Raw genomic sequence first — 21,643 nt, forward strand, 5'->3', positions numbered from 1 at the left:
GCGCCGGCGCGCGGTGCGGTGCATTTCGGGACCTGTAGTTTGCCCGCAGCATTGTGGGAGTTGCGGTTCCCGTGCAGTCCCGGCGCTGGAACCTCCGCGTCCTGGAGCTGTAAGTGGGTGACGTCCGGTCAGGGGGATCCTGACCCGAAGCCCGACAGCTCTTTGAGGCGCTGGGGAGTCGGGTGGACGGCCCGCCGTTGGCCCGTTTTGTCCAGGATGTCCGCCAGCCGGCCCCCTGCCGCGCGGCGCCAGCTCTCCGGGTGGGGACCGGGAGGGGGAGGGCCGTCGCGGTCCCCACCCGCGGAGCGCCCCTGCCTGGCTCCGGCGTCCAGTCGCCGCGGAATCCGCCCGACCCTGCGCCGGGGGCGCAATGTTTAAGCTGGCAAGAGGTCCGCGCGAGGCCCAGAGTTGTTCTGGCCAGAGAGTTAGGGCGGATCAGCGAGTGCTCTGGACCGTCTGTTCCGTGGATGGGTGGGGGAAGCAACGGCCGCCGCGGCCCCCATCTCCGGGTCTGAGCGGGATAGGTGTTGTTCCCCAGGTGTCGGGGCGGAGGGGAGCCTGGCCTGGTCCCCCGGTTACGGAGGAACCGAGCTCCAGTGTCTCTGGCCCTGGGAATCCCAGGTGACCGAGGACACGGCTCAGGGGTCCACGGAGTGATGCCCAAGGTCCACCCGCAACTAACTCCCTCCTCCCTGCACCTTCCAGCTTCCAAGGATGGGGGGAATAGTTGGGGTGACAGGGGTGGAGACTGGGAACGCGAACAGGTTCGGAACGTTCGGGCTGACATACTCAGCGGCTCCAAGAGTGTAGACACGAAGAGACAGACGGTCCTAGAGTTAGGTGTGCTTAGAAGAAAACGTAGGTTGCGGACAGTATGTCATCCATATTGCTTTCACTGACCTAACCCAAATAAGCGGAGGGCTTTTCTGGTTTTTAGGAGAAAACTGGCAAAGGAAAAATGAGACTATTTTTCCAGTAAAGGAGACAGAACCATTTCTGTCTGAGCCATTGTTATTTTTGAGATTTAAGCTAGGTTTGTGGATAGTCCTAGGGAAAGTCTAAAAACTTCCCGCACTTCACAGATTTTATATCTCAGAAGTGTCCCCATCTGACTGGCTTTTGCCGTTCAGCCCTCAGACACCAGCTGACTCCTGTGCCTGATTCTGCAGCAGGTGTGTGCCTATGGCTTAGAGTTAATAGCCTGCTGATATTTTTAGCTTTCTCAGTTGTTCTCATTTGCTGAAGTCCTGCTGGGGTGCTACAGAAATGGCTGAGTTGGAGTATGTTAGTGCCGGGGGGTGGGGAAAGTTAGCATTTGGAGGCAGTGGGTAGGAATGAGCTGGATTGATCAGCTGCCTTGTCTCTCATTTCTCTCCCTGCCTCCCTTCCACTACCTTGTTTGCAGGTTGACTTTAAATATGTCTGTTTCTAAAAAGCTTGAATGTTCTCCCTCTCTGTATGAAGTTGTGGAGACTGCCAGTACATTTTCATAGTCCGATTCTGTGGCATCCCATTTGACTTATGGATGCCAGAGTTGCAGAGTTGTTCTTTGGATTCTGGTTTTTAAAGTGAGAACATTTTGGTTCAGGGAGGTGAATGGCTTACCCCAGGTCACATGCCTGCCAGGGCTGCCACCAAAAATAGAATCCCACCCTCTTGGGCCCTGCTGTCTTGCATCGCTGGCATTTTGCCCTGCTTGCCTCTTGTTCATGGTTCTTAAGCTTGGCATGTCCATTAGCAGAGAGAGAAAGATTTGTCATGATAATAACGGTATTTATATAATGTTTTTCGTGTATTGAGCATGGTGCTTTGCTTTGTGTTTACAATCAGGCCTCCGAAGAATTCACAAATGAGGGACCTGAGGCTCAGAGAGGCCAACCAACTTGTCCAAGGTCACCCCAGTCATAATCCATGTCCTGTGTTGTTGTTTTTTTTTTTTTTTTTTTAATTTCCTTAAATAATCTGCTCACACAATGCAGAGCTCGAACTCACCACCCCAAGATCAAGAGTGGCATGCTTTACTGACTGAGCCAACCAGGCGCCCCACTGGGTGTTCTTTTTAATTTATTTCCTCCTATAAGCTTCCTGGACCTATTTGTCAACCTTGACCTTGGGAATCAATATCTTATATTAATCCATTATTGCGTCTTACATTAAGCCATTAATTCTTAGATTAATTCATGTAATTAATATATTAATTACATTAATAAGACCTCAGAAAATTAGGAACAGCTAAACTCACCTACTATATTTGTACCCAACTCAATTAGAGCAAGAGTTGTAAAAATAAAATTTACATAACCTTAAACTTTGTAAGCTACAATATGGCTAATCCCCGAGACTATCCAAGATTCCTGAAAGTGAAAATTCTAGCAATAGGTTATAACCTGTTAGGAACATATTTCTGTGGTGCAAGAATCTGCTGCTACTAGAAGATAAACAGCCCCTTAATCCATGAAGAGAATCACCGCTATCGCATTTAAACAGATTTATGGTGTACGTTCCTATCATTAACTTACCTGGCTTTGAAAGAAGTCATGGGGAAAACTGGGTTATCTTGTGCCAACCACCAGCCTGTTTTCCAGATACTATGACCTTGACTAGATGAGGTCTGAATTTTCTATATTTAGATGTTTTTGTAAGTAAAAGTTTTTTAGTAAAATATTTTTCCCTGAAGCCATTTTATTATCCCCATTCTAAAGGCCTGTGACATTGTCTCGTGCTTTTCTTAATTCTAAGTACATGTCAAGACAAGCATTTCCATGGTTTTTGAATGCAAAGCTTTCTGCCCGCATCAGGATAAGACTCGAGAGTCACACTGGATGGGTTCAAATCCCAGTCCCCGTCTGACCCTGGACACGTTCCATTAACCCCTCGTCTCTGAAATGGAACCATAACCTCTGCCTCCTAGGGCTGCATGAGTTCATCTAGCTGATGTGCTCTCGTGCTGCCCAGCACCGTGAAGTGAAGCTGTGATTCTGCTCTCAGCTGCCCAGTTTCAGAAAAAATCGGGGCCCTGCGGCCCATCTAGTTGACACCCCTTTCTTCATTGACAGATGGGACCAAGGCCCTGAGAGGGAAGTCACTTACCAGAGTGTGTAGGTTCTTCATGTAGAGCTCAAGTCTTCTGACTCGGGGCTATGTGCCATATTCTAAAAATAGTGACATACAGGCTTGGTGCACATACTGCGCCCCGGCCGCGTCCCTGACCTGCCACCCCTGCTTCGCCTTCCCCTAGGTCTCCCTCACAGCGGAGATGAAATTCTAGATAGGAATTGCTTCCGAAGACAGTTTTTCCTCCTATCATTTACTCCCCTCCAGATATTTTTTAAGAACCAAGATTTGCTTCATTAACACTCAGAGGACCTGAAAAACAGAAAGACACTCATCCACAACCCAGCTCTTGCTCAGGCCAGGAGGTGGGGGAGAAGTAGCTTTGGATTTGCGCTGTTGCATGCACAGATGAAAGGGATGGGAACGTGTGTCCCCTTAGGAGCAGCACTGCCACCTCTGCTCCCGGGCTGTGCTCCCACCCCCGGCAGAGAGCAGCCAGGGGGACGTTTCTGCTCACCGAGACCCAGGCCTGCACCAGCCCTAAGCCAGGCCATCTGCTTTCCATCAGGCTCTGGGTCACATTGTTAGGGACACTGACCCCTCCTGTGTGCAGCCCTCACTGTCTTTGCTCAGTGCACCCTTTCTCTCCATCAAAGAGGTCTTCCTATGGTGATCTGCTCCAGAAAACCCTGAGTGACCCGTTTCTTCTCTTTCCCACCAGAACAGCAAGACCTGCCCTTCGGGCTGCTCTCCTCATGTGCTTGTCTGAGGGGGCCTGCCGTGACCCAGAGTGAATCCGCCCAACATGAACTGGAAGGTGAGAGCAGTGTTCACCATTATGGCTTGGGTTTCTTCTTTCTCCTCACTATAAAAATTCAGAATAACAGTTCTATAGATACAGGTTGATTAAAAAGAAAAAAGTGGATTAAAGCAGGAACCCTAATAATACTTAATAGTTTATTTTAAGTTCAAACATATAAAGTACATTTATTCCCCAGACTTTTGGGGGGAAGTCGCAGCCCTTTCTTTGACTGGCTTTACAGACTTCACATCTGCCTCACTCGTCTTGCAAAAATCATGCCTTTAAAGTTTTCCTACAGTTTCACATTTTGGGTTTCTTTAAAGTGGGTTCATATTTTAGGAAACAGTCTACATACAAGATATTTCCAGATTTTTATGTTCTTCCTAATCTTTTACATTTGTGTTGCTAACCGCACTTTTTTTTTTCAACCCAAATTTGAAAATGCATTGAAAGCATTCAATTTAGTTTTCATGGAAACAATTTTTTCCTTGTGTGATACAGCCATATTTCGAAAGTGTTGTATTTAGATGAATTACCCATTATAACATCAAGTACAACTTCAACTGGTTGGGGAATAATCCCAGCTGTCCTCTGTAGGATAGACTCAGCCTCCAGGAGCACAGGTCCGAGGGCGGTCACACAGTAGCCTGCAAACTGTGGGCCTTTAGTGGGCCGTGGGCAGCCGTCAACAGGGCTCACAGAGGGAAAGGAGAGTCGTCACGTTAAATCCCTAAAGTGCATGGGGTGCGGTAAAGGTTAAGAGAACAGCCACCAAAATATATTTTATTGTCGATTCTTTGGAAGTTTAAAATCCAGTAAAAATTGTGTTATCTCACCCTCCAGAGATAGTTACTATTAACAATTTTGGTGTGTTTTTTTCCAGTCTTTTTTCCATACATGTAAGTGTAGTGTATATATTTTCAAACTTAACAATCTCATTGTATGTATTTTTTTTTTCAATTACGAACGTTTCCTAGTTCAGAACACCCACCAGCATTCCATTGCAAGGCTTGCTGGAAAGATCTGGAAGCAGGACCCGGAAACTGGGAGATAGAGAACCCCTCTCCTTCCTCAGCAACTTTAGGGAGGGGTTTCGGGGCCACGCAGGGAAGCCATGGGGACTGTTCTCCAGGACGAGCCTGGTTGAAGTTAACAGGCAGAGTGAGAGGAGCATCTGGGTGGCTCAGGGGGTTAAGCCTCTGCCTTCAGCTCAGGTCATGATCTCAGGGTCCTGGGATGGAGCCCACATTGGGCTCTGCTCAGCGGGGAGCCTGCTTCCCCTCTCTCTCAGCCTGCTTGTGATCTCTCTTTCACTTAAAAAAAGAAAAAGAAAAAAAGAGGCAGAGTGAGGGTTTCTTGAAGGGGTCGAAAACGTAGGAATGTTTGTTGCGCGGACACTGGGGTTCCAGAGCTCACAGCGGAATGGCTGGGAAGGAAGGCCCAGGTGGTGAGGGCATCTGAGGGGAAGAAGCGGAAAGCAGCAGGCAGTGGGATTTAGGGCAGTGACCACAGTCTGCGGTAACCAAAGTCCAAAGCAGTCACTGGTGCGAAGGGCCATGTCAGCAGGGCTCAGAGTGTTATGCGTCATGGTCCAAGGCAGTGGCTCTCATACCTCAGTGCATCGGAACCAGCTGAAGACTTGTCAGAACACAAGCTGTGGGCCCACCCCCAGTTCCTGACCACTTAGGTCTTGGGGTTGACACAGGTTGAAGGCAGGGCACAGAGAAGGCTTTTATTTTACTGATTTTCTTTTTTAAGTTTCTTTTCTTTTTTTTTTTAGAGAGCTTGCACATGGGGGTGGGGGCAGGCAGAGGAGGAGGAGGGAGTGAGAGGATCCCAAGCAGGCTCCACGCCCAGCACAGCGCCCACCTGGGGGCTCGATCCCACAGCCTGGAGATCACAACCTGAGCTGCCATCAGGACTCAGACGCTTAACTGAGCCACCCAGGAGCCCCGGAAGGTCTGTGCTCTAAGCCGCTTATATTTGTCAGGAGAAAAAGTTTCACTGCTGCAATTTTTTTAATCTTTCATGCTCTTACTAGAGTGATCTTTCTGAAGCATGTATGTTATATTTATTTTTTTCTCTCAAAATGACTTTGTGGTTGGAAACTATTATCCAGTTACGCCATGTTCTTGTAATCTTAACCGTTTTGGTTAAATTCAGACGTTTTAAGTGTTCGGGTTCCTTCTTTTGCTCTCTGGTACATTCCTGCTATATCACGTGGCAACCTTCCTCAAATATCCGTAAGTAACTGGCTAAATGATTTCAGAGGGAGTGATTCCGGTTGCCTTTGGGACATTTCAGTAGCCAAGGCTTCATTTCTTTGCGTAATTTAGGTGTAAAACTGGGGAGGGCTGGGAAGAATGTGGGAGATGTTCCAGCGTTGTGTAATGATGAAGAGAGTTCACGCTTCGGAGCCGTCAGAGCACTTTTCCAGACTACACTTTCTCAGCCACACAATTAGGACAGTGTCCCTGTCTCCCGGGGATCTGATGAGACTCCCGGGGAAAATGTAGGGGAGTCGTTGAGTGCAGTAAGCTCCCAGTGGGCCTACCTGACGCTCGGTCTTCTGCGTGTGAAATCTGCGTGTAGGCCTCAGTCAGCGAGAATTTTAATAAACCTGGACGAACACCTATGCACGTAATTTATGACTGTGTTAATTCCGTTTCCTTGGAAATCAGGATGCAGGGGGAAGAAGCCTGGCATAGAGGTTAGAACGTTTCCTTCTGAGTCTGGCCTCCTCATGAATTATTCACTGTGTGACTCGGGTTGGCCTCTCCCCACCAACGAGGAGCTTGGGGGACTAAGTCATCTGTGAAATCTCCCCCAGGCCTCGAGCTCTGTGAGCATGTCGTTCCCAGCTGAAGTTTCCTCTGACCGGTCAAGTTCAAGTGTTACAAACAGAGACAAACGTTCTTCCCGTGCCAGAAGCCATTGTATAGGAATTGCATAAGTGATGTTTGGAGACTTAATGATTGCATCGGACTAAATCCTGCCTAGTCCTCTAGAATGGTGATCACTCAGAAAAAGCATGCTTTTATTTGGGAAGGAATTTTTAATCACACTAAAAGCTCATTGTTGTTATTCAGGTCCCATTACTCATGTTTCTGAAACGAGTATCGTGTTTGCCCAGAGATGCTATTGTACTACCGAGATTATCGTAATAGTGTACCGTACTAGTACAGACAGTAATTCAAATCCATAGCTGTTCCCTGGGTATCATTTTAGCCCATGGGCTAAAGCTTCCCTCCTACAGAAAATTACAGGAACAGTTAATAGGTAGCTAAGTTTTCATGTTCTGAATTTTTTTTTTTTCTAAGTAGGCTCCATGCTCTGTGTGGAGCCCAACATGGGGCTTGAACTTGCGACCCGAGATCAAGACCTGAGCTGAGATCAAGAGGCGGATGCCTAACCGACTGAGCCCCGCCAGGCCCCCTTGTATTTTGAATTTTATTCTCTTTTTATGTTTACTTTACCTTCAAGTGCCGGAACTAATGAGTAGCCACAACCGAGAGGAAAGCATAGCATGCCAAAGTTGGAGAATCCAGAAGGGAGGTCCGGTCCAGCCTCCCCTGAAGAGGCAGAAGCTCAGGAAGTCACGTGACTGGCACTGGTCACGTGGTCAGCAGGGGCCAGAGCAGAGTTGTCACCCAGGCCCCCAGCTCTGGCTCCTGGACCGTGGCGCTGCCTCAGGAGTAGAGGGCCTGGGGGACTGGCAAAGTATGTGGTCCGGTTGTGAGAGACCAGAATTATGTCCGCAGTCCACGAGCAGTTCTCTTGTGAAGCCAGCAGTGGGGGAGTGATGGGGGGCACAGTGGGGACAGAAGTAGACCTCGGCTGGCTGGCGCAGGGCCGGGGACCTTGCCTGTCCTGGACACTGGTGCAGCCCCAGCGCCTCGCCTAGTGCCTGTTACGTAAGAGGTGGACAGTAAAGGTTTGTTAGATGAAGGAACTCGAAAGAAACCTTTCTTATCAATCATGGAACATTGAGAATTCTTGTTTTGTTCTCTAAGGTTCTGGAACACGTGCCCCTGCTACTGTATATCTTGGCAGCCAAAACCTTAATTCTCTGCCTAGCATTTGCCGGAGTCAAAATATACCAGAGGAAAAGGTTGGAAGCAAAACAGCAACAACTGGAAGCTGAGAAAAAGAAGCAGTCGGAGAAGAAGGAGAACTAAAGGGAAGTCAGAGGTATGGGGACCTGGCGCGTGCGGAGCGTCCGGTGGGCTGGACTGGTCCCCACATGAGGCTGTTGGAGAACCCTTCAGCCCTCGGGCTCCTCTGGTGTCTGAAGCAGAACATCTGTGGAAGGCGAGGCGTGCGGACCCTGACCCTGCGCCCTGGTGCGGACCAGCCAGGCCACACGGCTCATTCTTCACACCTGCCCGAAGCCTGTGCTGCGGCGACCTTAGGGACCCTGGTGCTTAACCGCTCCTGGGTCACAGGGCTCCTGAGAATTTCATGAAAGCTGGGGACCTTCTCCCAGCAGAAGGATGCGTGTTAGAATCACCCACCATTGTACAGGAAATGGCAGTCAGACAGGGGTGCGGAGGAGGTGTGGTGGCCACAGGTCTTTTGAAACCCATGCCCTCACCTAAGATTAAAAATCCTGCTGTATCTTCAGGATAAAGTCTGAGTTGTAGGAATGGCATCACAGTCCCCACATGTGTCCTTCACCCGGGTCCCATCTGTCCCCTCTAGCGCCCCCTCCCCACACTCCCTCGGCCTTTGCCGCTTAGTCCCAGAGGGCCCTTCCTCGCAGCGTCTCACCGGGCACGAAGTCTTACTCATCGTGGTGGACCCACGGGAGGCTCCCAGAACACGTTTGCTGAGCTCAAGCCCCCATTACAGGTTGAGCTTATGACGGTCATTCTCCCGCACTGATCTCATTTCTTCATGGATCAGGTTGAATTCTGTGCTTCTCTAAAAATTAGAGGATTCAGAAATGGTGTCAGGGGTTTCTCGATCAGTGGTCCCCACACTGGGCTGATGATCAGAATTGGTCGAAGTGCAGATTTCCAGGCCCCAGCCCCTGGCTGGGTGCAAATGTCCTATGTGAGGGGACCCTGAGGCGGCCCCGTCTGCTGTCGCTCTGGGAGGCAGTGGGCCAGCGATCTCCAAAAGCCCTCTCTGCCCTGAGGTGCCACACTTCTGTCAGTGGGATTCCCGTGGAGGGTTTCTAGAGGTGTGGAGGGGAACAGCACACTAACGAGCACTCGTAGCAACACTTCTGCTGAACGACCGTTGTGGGGGCTAGTGTCTGCTCAGTGTTTCTTAGACGGTGGCGGTCCCCCTTCTGATGGCTCCGTGAGGCCTGTTCAGACGGAGGAAGGGCTGACACACTATTTAGTGAAGAGCAGGATCAGAACTGAACCCAGGTCAGACCTGTGCTGCCAGGGCCTCACCCTGACCCGTCACCTTCCCGAACGCAGGGAAGTCCACGTGGCTGTCCGGTCCTCACCCCCCGGCCGGGAACCCCCTCCTCTATCGGCACCATGTGGGTCCTTGGCAGGCTGGAGGCCTCTACCAGGCCAAAGAAGTTTCTGTCAGGGACCCTCCCTTTTTTGGGAAAAGGTGTTTTCCTGACTGAAACTCAGGAGTTGGCACGAGGGAGAACAAAATTAAAACGGGCAAGGGAGGCCGGTCCTCTGAAATGTTGCAGGTCGAAGTTCTGCCCCGGGCAGAGAGTCCTTTTGTGTGTGAGACCGAGAAGAGGAAGGGAAAGGGGGGGCGTGGGTCATCCATGCCTCTGCCCCCCACAGGCGTCCACGGAGGGCTCCGGCGAAGGGGGCCGGTGGCGGCAGGCCTGGCCCTGCGTTTCCCCTCCAGCCTCGAGCCCGGTTTTCTTTTATTTATTTATTTATTTATTTTTAAATTTTTAATTTTTTATTAATGTATTAATGCCCTGTAGTTCCATCCATGTCATCCTTTTTAAAGTTTATTATTATTTATTTTTAAAATGTTTTATTTTTATATGAATGTATTATCAAGCCCTGTTTTAAAGAAGGGGGATTTTTAGATGGGCAGAAAATCAGGAGTTTGTGAAAATACATTCTTTAGTAGATAGACGTCAGTGGTTTCTGCTGGCTAAGTTGAAATGGCCGAGCATGAGGGGTAATGCCAAGCAAGTAAAACATTCAGACGTTTCTTACTCGTCCTTTTGATCTTCCTTTCTAGAATTTACGTTTACATGTCAGCCTGAGTGGATTCTGGCCGAGAAGAAAGAGGAGACAATCACGGAATGATGTGTCAGAGGATAAACTCCCAACCTGTAGGGTTAACTTAAAATTATATGAACTTTTGGGGTGCCTGGGTGGCTCAGTGGGTTAAGCCTCTGCCTTCAGCTCGGGTCATGGTCTCGGAGTCCTGGGATCGAGCCCCGCATCGGGCTCTCTGCTCAGTGGAGAGCCTGCTTCTCCCCCCACAGCCCCACTCTCTGCCTGCCTCTCGGCCTACTTGCGATCTCTCTGTCAAATAAATAAATAAAATCTTTAAAAAAATTATATGAACTTTTTATGCTCTTAAAAGAACCTGTATTTTGTTTATTAAAATAAAACAGCTTTGTAAAAAAGGGAGTGTCTGTCTCTGGAATAAGCCAGTCTTTTGGTCTCACACAGACACACGCCCGCCATATTGTGGGGGGGGGGGGGGGTTGCAAGCCCACACCCCTCCCAGCCCATCCCAGCGCTGGGTGCCAGGTCTCAGGTGCTCTTGACGCAGGACTGGGCCGCAGGAGACGTGGCACATGCTCCAGGGGTGGAAGCCTCAGCGCCTGTCCTCCCCAGTCCCCCTCAGCCCTCTTCGCGGCTGCCCTCCCGCAGTCTCTCTCTTGCCCACTTTCCGCCATGTTTCCATTGTTGGGGTGGAGGGAAGCTGCACGCTCACTCCCCCAGGGAGCACTGGCATCTCTGCTGAGCCAGGAGGGTCCTCGTGGGGTGGGCTACAGGGTGAGACCCACCGGCCACCCTGGGTGGGAGTCTCGGAAGGACTCCTGTCACTGAGCCCTGTCGTGAGAGAGTGAGACGAGCGGGTGTGCTGCCCTCTCCCCCCGTTTGCCTGTTGGGATTTGCTGAGGAGAGATGAGTGGGGAGTTGAGCTAAGGAGACTTCCAGATCTGAGAGAGGTGATACCAAGATTTTTTTTGACTCAGCACCTAACAGCCTGAGATCTCTATTAAAAGATCCCTGTTGTCTCATTTCTGTTGATACCAGAGTGGGTCGGGGATGAGGAAGCAGGAACCAAAGCCGAACATACGGTGCAGTGTTTGCTCCGGTCCCTTTGCTGGTGGCCACGTGGGAAATTTGCATGAGTGTCCAATTGGCCCTTGACCCCCCTGGATTTGAACTGCGGGACTCTACTCATAAGCAGGCCTTTTTCCATAAAGACAGTACAGCACTGTACTGTGTTTTCCTTTTGATTTTCTTAACATTTCTTCTCTAGCTTACTTTAAAAATATATCACATAATACATGTACCAAATACGTGTTAATCAATTTTATGTTAGTTGGTAAGACTTCCAGTCAACAAAGGGCCGTTAAGTTTTGGGGAGCCAAAAGTTAAAACATGTGGATTTTTTTTTTTTTTAAGATTTTATTGATTAGAGAGATCAGAAGTAGGCAGAGAGGCAGGCAGAGAGAAAAGGAGAAGCAGGCTCCCCGCCAAGCAGAGAGCCCGATGTGGGGCTCGATCCCAGGACCCTGAGATCATGACCTGAGCCGAAGGCAGAGGCCTAACCCACTGAGCCACCCAGGTGCCCCCAAAACGTGGATTTTTGACTGCCCAAGGCTTTGGCACCCCTAACCTCTGCGGTGTTGAAGGACCAACTGTATAGTAACGTGTCCTCCCCACTCCGGCCCAGGTTGGTGGGACTTTGAATTTTAAATGAGATGTACAAGGAATTCTCTCTTTCTCAGATTTTACTGTGATTTCTGATGCTCTTAATCACGATTTAGAAGGCAGCGTTTACATGTGTCGCTTGACCCAACAAGCTGCTAATCCCCAGTCAGTGTGGCCTGGGTCTCGTGGCTCGTGAACAGACACCAGAACGGAAGTGGAATGCCCTAGGATTTCTGCCCTCCGACCCCCGTGCTTCCCTGACTTGCTCGGGTTGGGCTCAGAACTGACCCTGGGCCCAGGGCCAACCATCCTGCCTTGGTTAGGGGGCCCTGGTCAGCCTGACCCTCCACCGCCCCGCCCTCATCTAGGATGGTTCTTTCCCTCTCTGTGGATCTAGGGTGTTCCTGGCTCCCAGCATGCCTGGCGGCCACCCGACACCATATCCACTCCTCCAACCCCAGACCTTCCCTCCCTTCCCTGCTGGGCGCCTCAGAAACCCAAGGACGGGGGCTGTTGACTTTTCCTGGAGATTCTAAATATGCCCAAGCCCTAGATGGTCACGTTTATCTTAAACACAGGCGCTTTCCTAGGGGGACTTAAAACTCGGTTTTGGAATTTGTGGAACATGGGGTCATCTTGGAAAGTTTGGTAGAGGGTGACCTAAGGATTGAACTTAAACCATTGACCACACTCCGGGGTTTTTGGTACAGTGTTGTTTTTGGCTCCCGTCACCTTTCTTACACTCCCTTCCACCACTAGGGGGAGATGAGGAGCTCCTCCCGGAGTTACGGCTCAGCAGCTCCACTGCACATGCCGAAGTCAGTAGATTTACAGTTTGAGTTTAAAGAATTGGTGGGATGCCTGCACGCGTGGGCGAATGTAGGTGGATAGAGAGCTCGGGAAAGCCCACACCGGGACGCCACGTGGACTGCAGCTGGACAGCCCCTCTCTGGACCACAGTCGTGAGCAAATCCCAAAGAAGGAGCCCGCCCCTGGGTAGCTGAAAGATGTTTCAGGGAACATCAGCTGCAATCTGCGTTCTCTGGCCACAGAGGAGCCCCAGGATCCCCTTACACAGATCCCCTTTAATCTTTAACTAGCCACACCCTAACACCTCTTTATTGGTTTCAAGCTGATGAAATACCTTAGTGCGAGTGAGGTGGTCCTTATAAAGCCGCCCCAGCCTGAGAACTCACTGCATGGCGGTCACAGCCCCACACGGGGAACGCCGCACATTGGGACGTTATGATCACAACGATGACCTTAGTCGCTGAGGAAAGGTTCAGCTGTGTTTACGTACTCTGCTTCACGAGGCAGAGACACAACGTATTTCAGGAACCGAATAGTACAAACAAAAATTCCCGGGTGCTTTAGGAAGGGTCCCCTCTCCCCAGACAGTGTCCAGATGATGGTCTCCAGGGAAACACAGCTGTCTGAATGACGCGGTCTGACGATTTCCAGATCTCTGGCCTTGACACCTGAGTCAATGACACGGGTGCTCCTTGCCATGCACTGTCCCGTGTGGGTTGCCTGTATGTCGGGGTGAAGCCGGGGGATGATGGAGAGATTCTGGAGGGAAAAGAGAACTGAGGACGGGTTCTCCAATGTGAGCACACGTGAGTGGCCTTTTAAAATGCAGATTCCTGGGCTCGGCCCCAGACCCACCCCAGGATCTGTGCAGGGAGCAGCCACAGGGGATCGCAAGGGGGTGGTGCTTGGACCTTCTCGTGAGCTTTAGACGGGGAGATGAGCCCCGGAAGCCAAGCCTGGGAGAGAGCATCCAGGGTAGGAAGATCCGGAGACAGCGAGGCAGCGTGACTCCCTGTTCAGCCCTAACTCTCCCACCTGCTTTACCCCTGTTACCTCCACCAGCTGCCATTATCCCCTTCTCAGATAAGGAAACAGAGGCATGGAGGGGTTAATAGCCCCATCTAAGGCCCCCAGCTGGCCAGAGGCAGAGACAGGGGTCAGCCCCCTTCATTCCTGCACAGCGGAAGGGGAGGTGGGAAGGAGCTCTAGGTTGGCCAGTGCGACGGGCGACGGTGTGAGCAACAAGGCGGGGACAGAGGCCAGACTACGGTGGGCGGCAGAGCAGGAGGGAGGGTTCGAGGGAGTAGAAACCGGGCTGTTGGCATTGTTATTTCAAGCGTGTGTGTGTGTGTGTGTGTGTGTGTGCGCGCGCGTGCACGCCTGTGTGTGGTGTCTGCAAAGCCAGGAGAGAAAGGTTTCTGCACAATGTGTTCGTTACAAATAACTGGTTAGTTTTCAAATCACCAGCTCAGTATTTTCCGTGTGTTTCCAGATGTTTGGGACCCTCTCTAATGTATAGATTGTGCTTTTTTTCAGATTCGCAGTTTGGCCCATCAGATTAAATTTGGAGATACTTCCCCTGGAAACACAGAGCTGAGAACTTGAAAACTGGGAAAGAAGTATCACGTGATTCCCAACTTTGCAGGAAGCTGCAGGCCTGCCTGCAGGGTGGGGAGAGAGACCTTGGTAGCCATCGGGGAAGGCAGGATTGAAGGAAAGGCTTTTCTGGAAGGAGAAAGCTGGGGCATGGTCAAGGCTGAAGGACACACAGAGGAAGGGCGACCTGCTGCGGGAGGAAGTGGGAGGGGGCCTGGGGGGCCATCTAGGGACCGGCCCTGAAGGCCTTGGAAGCCATGACTCTGAGGGCCCGGACTTATTTTCTTTGGTATCTCTTTCCCAGAAGGTGTTGGAATGTTGATGAGTGGATGATGGTAACACCAAAAGGAAGGGGAGCAGGGAATGTGGCCAAGACTGCCAGTTGCCTACCTCAGTATTCCTCCTCTTCTCCCTACTAATAGAATCATGATTTTAGCTGTCCACATTGCCTCCCCAAACAAAAGACTACATTTCCCAGCTTCCCTTGCAACTAAATCTTGCCAATGAGATTCAAGTGGAAGTGTCATGTAGAACTTCCAGGAAGTCCCCTTAAAAAGGGGAGAAATGAACTCTTTTCCCTTCCTTTCTCCTTTGCTGCCTGGAGTGCTAATGCAATGGCTTGAACTCAGCAGCCATTTGGGACCATGAAGATGGGACCAGATTAGGACACTGGAGTAAAAAGAGGACTCTGAATTCCTGATGACCATTGATCCATCCTATTAGCCTTGAACTGCCCCTTTGGTGCTTCTTGATTGTAGCGGTGGAGGTGGGCTACCTTCTTAACTCGGTGGTTGGGTCTCCACTACTCACAGCTTGACCTGATCCTAACCAACCCATGAAGCCGGCTAGAGACAGGTGTGAGGACTCCTTGAGAAGAAGATGTGGCTTCTGGTTCTGGCCTTCCTATCACTACAGGTGTGCATGCCCCTAGCTGAGTCAGTGACTGCCTGCCTGGAGTTGCCTTCATTTATAAATGACCTCCATGATCATTGCCCTGCCTGTGTATAGGCTGATGGTCTAAACCGAATGAGGTCAAGTATGTACAAACAGTTTGTATGTCTAAAACAATCACAAATGAAAGACGTGTGTACTGCCTGGGTAGGCAACTGAGCCCCACAACTGGCCAGGTGCAGCTCCTTCAACCCAGTGGAGCTTGGACCTTCCTTGGGTAGACAAGGTGGGATCCACTGAGCATCCAGCTCCATTTGCCCGTTTACTTTTAGGTTCATTTTGGGACAGATCATTCCGACACACCACCTACTTGGGAGACTCCATGCCCATGGAGAGGGAGTGAGGATACGGTTGTTGGTAGGTAAAGGGCCAGAGAGGGTACGGGGTGTCATCAGCCAACCTCAGAAAGACAACAACCCCACCAACATCATGAAAGCTCTTCCAGGGGACTTGTCCGCACATGCAAGACTGCTGTGCCTTATTACTTACTCTTCGGTTCATATAAACGCAACACAAGTTTGCTCTCGAAGAGTCTTGACTCTGCTCACCATCCTCCCTGTCACCCCACCAGACAAAACTTATTCTCATTAGCTGCCTGACCTGTCACAGATGGTCTTAAAAGAAATGCGAGAACAAAGTTCCTTTGATCAAAGTATCTTAAAATGTGTCTGCTCACATTAGGTCCTGGTGATAAAAAGCAGCAAGAATTTCCCCAAGAGAGTGAAAAGGAGATGAGGTCAGTGACATCAGTATGAGTGTGGGCACACTTGCTGGCCCTCAGCCTGGACTATAACATCAGAAGCTTGAGTGTATGGGACACCCAGAAGGTGCCGAATGTTGTTTAGTGGCGTAGCTTATGAGAAGCATCTTAAAGTCCTCATCCCGGGGCACCTGGGTGGCTCAGTTTGTTAAGCATCTATCTGCCTTTGGCTCAGGTCATGATTTCAGGGTCCTGGGATCGAGCCCCACATCGGGACTCCCTGCTCAGTGGGGAGTCTGCTGCTCCCTCTCATTCTGCCCCTCTCCCTGCTTGTATGCACTCTCTAATGAAAAATTTTAAAAATCCTTAAAAAAAAAAAAAAAGTCCTCAACCCTAGTTTACTAATGAATCAATTGAACCTCAGGGCAGTGAAGTAACTTGGCCAAAGTCTCATAGTTAATAAGTTGGAAACTTGAGATTCCAGCAAGGTCTACTGGATTCCCAAAACCCAGTGTACTTTCCATTACTTTCTGCTGGAAGTTCCCATGTTTAGTGTTAAGCAGCATTTCTTACTTATGCATACAGTATTATGTAACAAAATCACATATTAAAGGAGGTCCTTTTGATCTCTCTGGTTGTCCTGACATCTCTTTCCCCTCCTTGCCTCCCTAAAGATGAAACAAGGTCCCAAGGGAAAAGAACCTTAAACTTCTTACATTTTGGTTTTCAAACAAAAATAGCTCCTCTTGGTTTAGCTTTTTTGTCTGAGAACCTTAAAAACCTTCCATGTCTTAGCCCTCCCTGCAAAATAATGTCTTTGCAAGGCGCTCTGCCTCTTGCTCAATTCTGCATTGAAAAAACTCCTAACCCTTGGAAACTGAAACGTTACCTTATATGGAAAAAGCGTCTCTGCTGATGGGGTTCCATTAATGATTTTGAGGTAGTAGTTTTCCCATCTCCATGTGGATGGGCCCCATGTGCCATCACGAGTGTCCCTACAAGAGGGAGGCAGAGGGGAAATTAGATTTCAGAAGTGGAGAAAATAATGTGGCCACGAGAAGCAGGGATTGGATTCTTGTGGCCACCAGCCAAGGAAGGCCAGCAGCCACCAGAAGCCAGAAGAACAAGGAACTGGTTCTCAGAGCCTCTAGAAGGAGGATGGCCCTGCCCACACCTTGATTTTGATGAAGTGGAACTGATTTCAAACTTCTGGCTTCCAGAACTGGGAGACAGTGTCTGTTGTTTGGGACCACCAAATTTGTGGTATTTGTTACAGCAGCCACAGGAGACAAACAGTTCACTGGCTGGGAAGTGGGCAATGTAACAACTGAGATTGCCTGTTTCTGGGGGTTTGGTGGTTGCGGGTGCAACAGGTTCACCCCCAGATAAAATGCATGACAACAAAATGGTGCAGAAGTCTGCTACTTGACTGCTAAAAAGCATTGAACATCGAGTCTCGTCAGACCACCTATTTCTTAATAATTCAGGGAGGACCTGGAAGGAAATAGGGCAGGAAGACAAGCAAATCATCTGATGTTTTCTGCAGTTGGCTATCAGGAACCTGGCCTCACAATCTTACCTATGGGTAATTCTGTTAGGTGTTAGGTAGAGATTTTCATACCTAACTCAATAAAGGTGAAACATACTACCACAATTCCCTACAAACTGCATTAGCAATGGCCTTAAACTTGAGTCAGGTGTGCCATACCAACCACAGGTGTCTCAGCTCTCAGGGTCCCAAGATGCAACTCCATGGCAAAGTCTAACAACTTCCTGGTGGGATTCTTGGAGTTGGGATGAAATATTAGATAAGTGGGATCCACAGACCCCCAATCACTTCACCTGTTCACCTACCAAGTCCCAGTTGAATCAACCAATGGCTACAGCTTTCCAGGTGCCTTACTGGGACCACCAACTTGCCTTGAGCACCTAGATGGAGTTTCTCCTCAGATGTCTCTCACTCAGCCTCTGACAAGCAATGGGAAGCAATGAACCTTCTTAGCCACTGTCTGGACCACATCCACTGCTCATTGCAAACCGTCTCCCTGTAGACTATTTTGGTTGGCTGAAACTGGTTGACACACTATTTTCAACTTTTGGTGACCACACACTTGGTTCTGACCTAAATTTTGACTACATAGCCCTTAGCTCTGCTCACCCCTGCTCACCACTGAGCTCCTTCGGGCTGGGTTAGTTGGAATCCTCCCATTAACATAGCTCTCAAGGTGGCCTTAACAAGATGGGAGTCGAGATCCCTAATTTACCAACAAGCTTTAATGGAACCTCCAGTAAACCTAAAGCACTTTGCCAACAGCCTTAGAAACCTCAGTCCTCACAGCATCTCTGTGAAGTTGCTGTTGGAGCATCTTGGGCTACCATGGTCCAGAGTTGAGCCCAGCAGAGTTGGCAAAGACTATGCCCACAGCATGGTTCCAACCGCTTGTGAGAGGAATCACCCTTAAGAAAATGTACCAAGATAGTAGTTTTCCCATCTCCGTACTTTGTTGGTTATTGTTTTCCATTTGCTTAGGTTTATCCTTTCAATCCCTTTGCTAATTAAATCGCTGAGAAGTATATACTGGTAAGAATAGACACTATCAATGTAGTGAAAACAAAACTCCTTTCTGTTATTGATGATAAACCATTTCAGAGAAGACCAGGCTGAGTCTAAAGGATTTAGGTAATTGTAAGGGGAAGGCAGAGAGAGTAGTTCATGGCCACAGGACTTGGCCACCTCAGGGCAACACACAATGCTCGTTAAGTTAATGACAGATGGAGCATGGACCTGGACCTCTGGCTCTTCATCTTCTTTTGTCCTCATCTTGTCCTGCTGCCTTCTCTCTTTGACCACAATGGCGCACTTCCCATAGGTCTTCTTCACCACATCACAGAACTCAAAGAAGAGGCTATCTTCCTGTTTGATGCATAACTCATCTCTTAGGAACATCTGATACTTCCAAGGCACCCATCCATGTCTACCACCAGCATGCACAATACACCACGTTGGAGTTTGCACAAAATACCCATCACTTAGGTCTTCTCCAGTTACGAGACTTTCAGCGATATCGGTTTCTCCAAAATATACGGTCTTAAACCCATCATACTGCAGCATTCTCAGGGTTTTCAAGTATTGGAGACATTGCTTCCTCCTGACGTTATCAAATGAATTTCTGGTAATGATGTTTCTTAAAAGAGTGTTTGCAAAGTGAGGCATGGTGTCTCCTCCAGGGTTTTTAAAAGCTTGCATGTCTCTCTCTGTGCCCATCTGGCAAAAGTGGCATGATGACCTCACAGAGGGCTTTCTTACAACTAGCCCAGTCACAGAGATACACTTTGGCTTTCAAAGCACCATGAAACACATACTCAATACAATTTTCTTCTGGCTTATATGGTATGGGAAATGCTAACTGTAAAAAATGTTTCTTTGACATCGCTTTTCCCATGGTTTGGGACTGGCAATTGTATTAGTTTGGTAGGGCTGTCATAGCAAAATACCAGATTGGTGGCTTAAACAACAAATTCATTTTCTCATGTTTCTGGAGGCTGGAAGTCTAAGATCAAAGTGTCAGCAAGTTTTTGATTCCTTCTGAGGTCTCCCACCTGGGCTTGTAGGTGGCTGCCTTCTTGCTGTGTCCTCACATGGCCTTCCTTCTGTGGGCACCTATGGCTCTAGCCTAATCTCTTCCTACGGTCATTAGACCTTGGTTTAGGGCCCCCCCATAGGATCTCATTTTACTTCAATCACCTCTTTAAAGACCCTCTTTCCAAATAGAGTCACATTCTGAGGTACTGGAGCCAGGGTTATATGGCTTTGACATATAATTTGGGTGAGGGGGACACAATCCTACCTACCATAACAATCTTTTAATAGCGACGAGCTACATTGATGACCCCTTTTCATTTGGTTCATGAGGATGAAGAAGAATATCTACATTCATGCATCCATTACAAATTCATTTATTGAGCTCATACTAAGCACTGGGCATTATTCCAGGCACCAGTGGTACAGCTATGACATGTCCAGTGAGACTTGCACAGGCGTGTGGTTTAAGTCTGCACGTGCGTGGAGTTCACAGGTGGCAGAGGAAGGTGTAACAAAAAGTATAAGGAAGTCAGCCTGCATGCCTTTTATTGGACTGCCAAATCTTGAGCTAATTCAGTAACTGATCTGGAAATCACTTTTAATTATATATACTCTGGGCAAAAGAGAGTTTTGTCTTATTTTGTTTTTAAATCCCAATAGGCTCTTCAATTGCCTTTGTATTTTCTTTTTCTTAGAGATAAAGATGCTTCGTAGGGGGGCATGGGTGGCTCAGGTGGTTAAGTGTCTGCCTTCAACTCAGGTCTTGATCTCAAGGTCCTGGGATCAAGTTCTGTATGGTCTTGCTCAGCAGGGAGCCTGCTTCTCTTCCTGCTTGTGCTCTCTCTCTCTGACACGTAAATAAATTAAATCTTCAAAACAAAACAAAAAACAGATGTTCCGTAAGTGTGCAAAACCAATTCCCTCATATGACAATGGGACCGGATGACTGGACTGTTTGAAGTTCAGTGATTTGACAGGTCCTTCGCTTGACTATTGAATGGCTGATCCTTTCTCTTCCCACCGTGATTTTCTTGGGACTCAACTTAGGCAACCCTGGACAGTAAGATTTCCCCAGACTGGTTCACATGAAGAATGTGTTCTCTGAACAACCTCTCAGAAGCCAGGATCAGTGAGTTTGGGTTGGTCAGTAGCTTATGGCTATTTTCTCTTAGGATTTCTTTTATAGTGGGGACCATTTTTCAGACCAAATTTGATAGGAATGCGAAAGATGTAGAACAGAGGTGTGGCTACTGTGGTTGAAGTGGTCATGGTGGCCCCAGAGTCACCCTGTTCAGCCACTCCCTTTCCCACTGTCCCAAGGTCCCCTGGGCTCTGGAATGGCAGTGTGAAACACTATATAAAGCAATGAAGTCAATTCTAAGACAACAGTTCTTTGCTTCTTTCATCCAGTGTTTGGGTATGGATATGAGAAATGTGATCAGAAGTATAGAAGAAAAAGTGTTATATTATCTTTTGTGTAAATATATACACATAACTAAATAATAAGTAAATATGCATACTTTCTTATATTTTCATTTAGGTAAAACAGAAGAATGAACCAAGGATGAGTTAAAATTGCTTACCTACAAGAGGCAGAGTAGAATAGAAATACAGACTTTTCTGAACATATCCCGTTTTATTGTTTTAACCAGAGAATATAAATATTTGGCATTTTTAAAAAACAAAAATTAAAAAGGAAAGATAAAACAAAAATATGCAAATAAATCTGAAACGAATAAATCTACTTATCATGTCAGTAACAAAACAAAACACCCAATCCAGTCACACCCAATCAACAAAAACACTCGATCCAACTGGAATGTGTACTTCTGCCCCTCAGACTGCAGTCCCTAATATTGTCTCCTATTAGGGGAACCAAAAGTCCTTCTGTTCGAAGGGAAGGAAATATACAAGATGAGCTTGGGACACCTTGTCCAGCCTGAAAGCACAGAAGCCATCAGAGACTCCCAGGATCTGTTGGAAAGACCTAAGAGTCCATTTAAAAAGCCTCCCATGACCAACAATGGAAAAATTTGAGCATCAGTCAATAAGGAAATAAATAATGACTCCAAGAAATTGAAGTAGAATAAATGTATAAAAAATTTTGAGTACCTTATAGTACCGAAACAATCAAAACAACAAATCACACAGACAATTAAAAAAATATATTCAAAAAAACTGTTAGTTGCCTGGGGGTGACATTGCAGAGCACTACTACACTGTTTTGCTAATTAGTAAAGAGAAGAATCAAATGCTTATCTTGCCTTTTCTTGTGTGAATTCCGTTTCAGACTGGGAAATGACAGGATGGCC

At 48.3% G+C, this 21,643-nt stretch overlaps 2 protein-coding genes across 2 annotated transcripts; one reads left to right on the forward strand and one right to left on the reverse strand.

Moving 5' to 3' along the window:
• On the forward strand, positions 1-10,422 carry SMIM11 (small integral membrane protein 11). The gene is made up of 4 exons (XM_059392302.1): positions 1-109; positions 3,776-3,871; positions 7,870-8,047; positions 10,034-10,422. Exons 2-3 carry the CDS (start codon positions 3,860-3,862, stop codon positions 8,032-8,034), a joined length of 177 nt encoding a protein of 58 aa, XP_059248285.1. The 5' UTR covers positions 1-109; positions 3,776-3,859; the 3' UTR covers positions 8,035-8,047; positions 10,034-10,422.
• A 7,784-nt stretch (positions 10,423-18,206) lies between these two features.
• C2H21orf140 (chromosome 2 C21orf140 homolog) lies at positions 18,207-18,962 on the reverse strand. The gene has a single exon (XM_059388225.1). It carries the CDS (start codon positions 18,960-18,962, stop codon positions 18,207-18,209), a length of 756 nt encoding a protein of 251 aa, XP_059244208.1.
• Positions 18,963-21,643: the final 2,681 nt, after the last annotated feature.

Source organism: Mustela nigripes, chromosome 2 (assembly GCF_022355385.1).
Source record: "Mustela nigripes isolate SB6536 chromosome 2, MUSNIG.SB6536, whole genome shotgun sequence".
NCBI classification, from domain to species: domain Eukaryota; kingdom Metazoa; phylum Chordata; class Mammalia; order Carnivora; family Mustelidae; genus Mustela; species Mustela nigripes.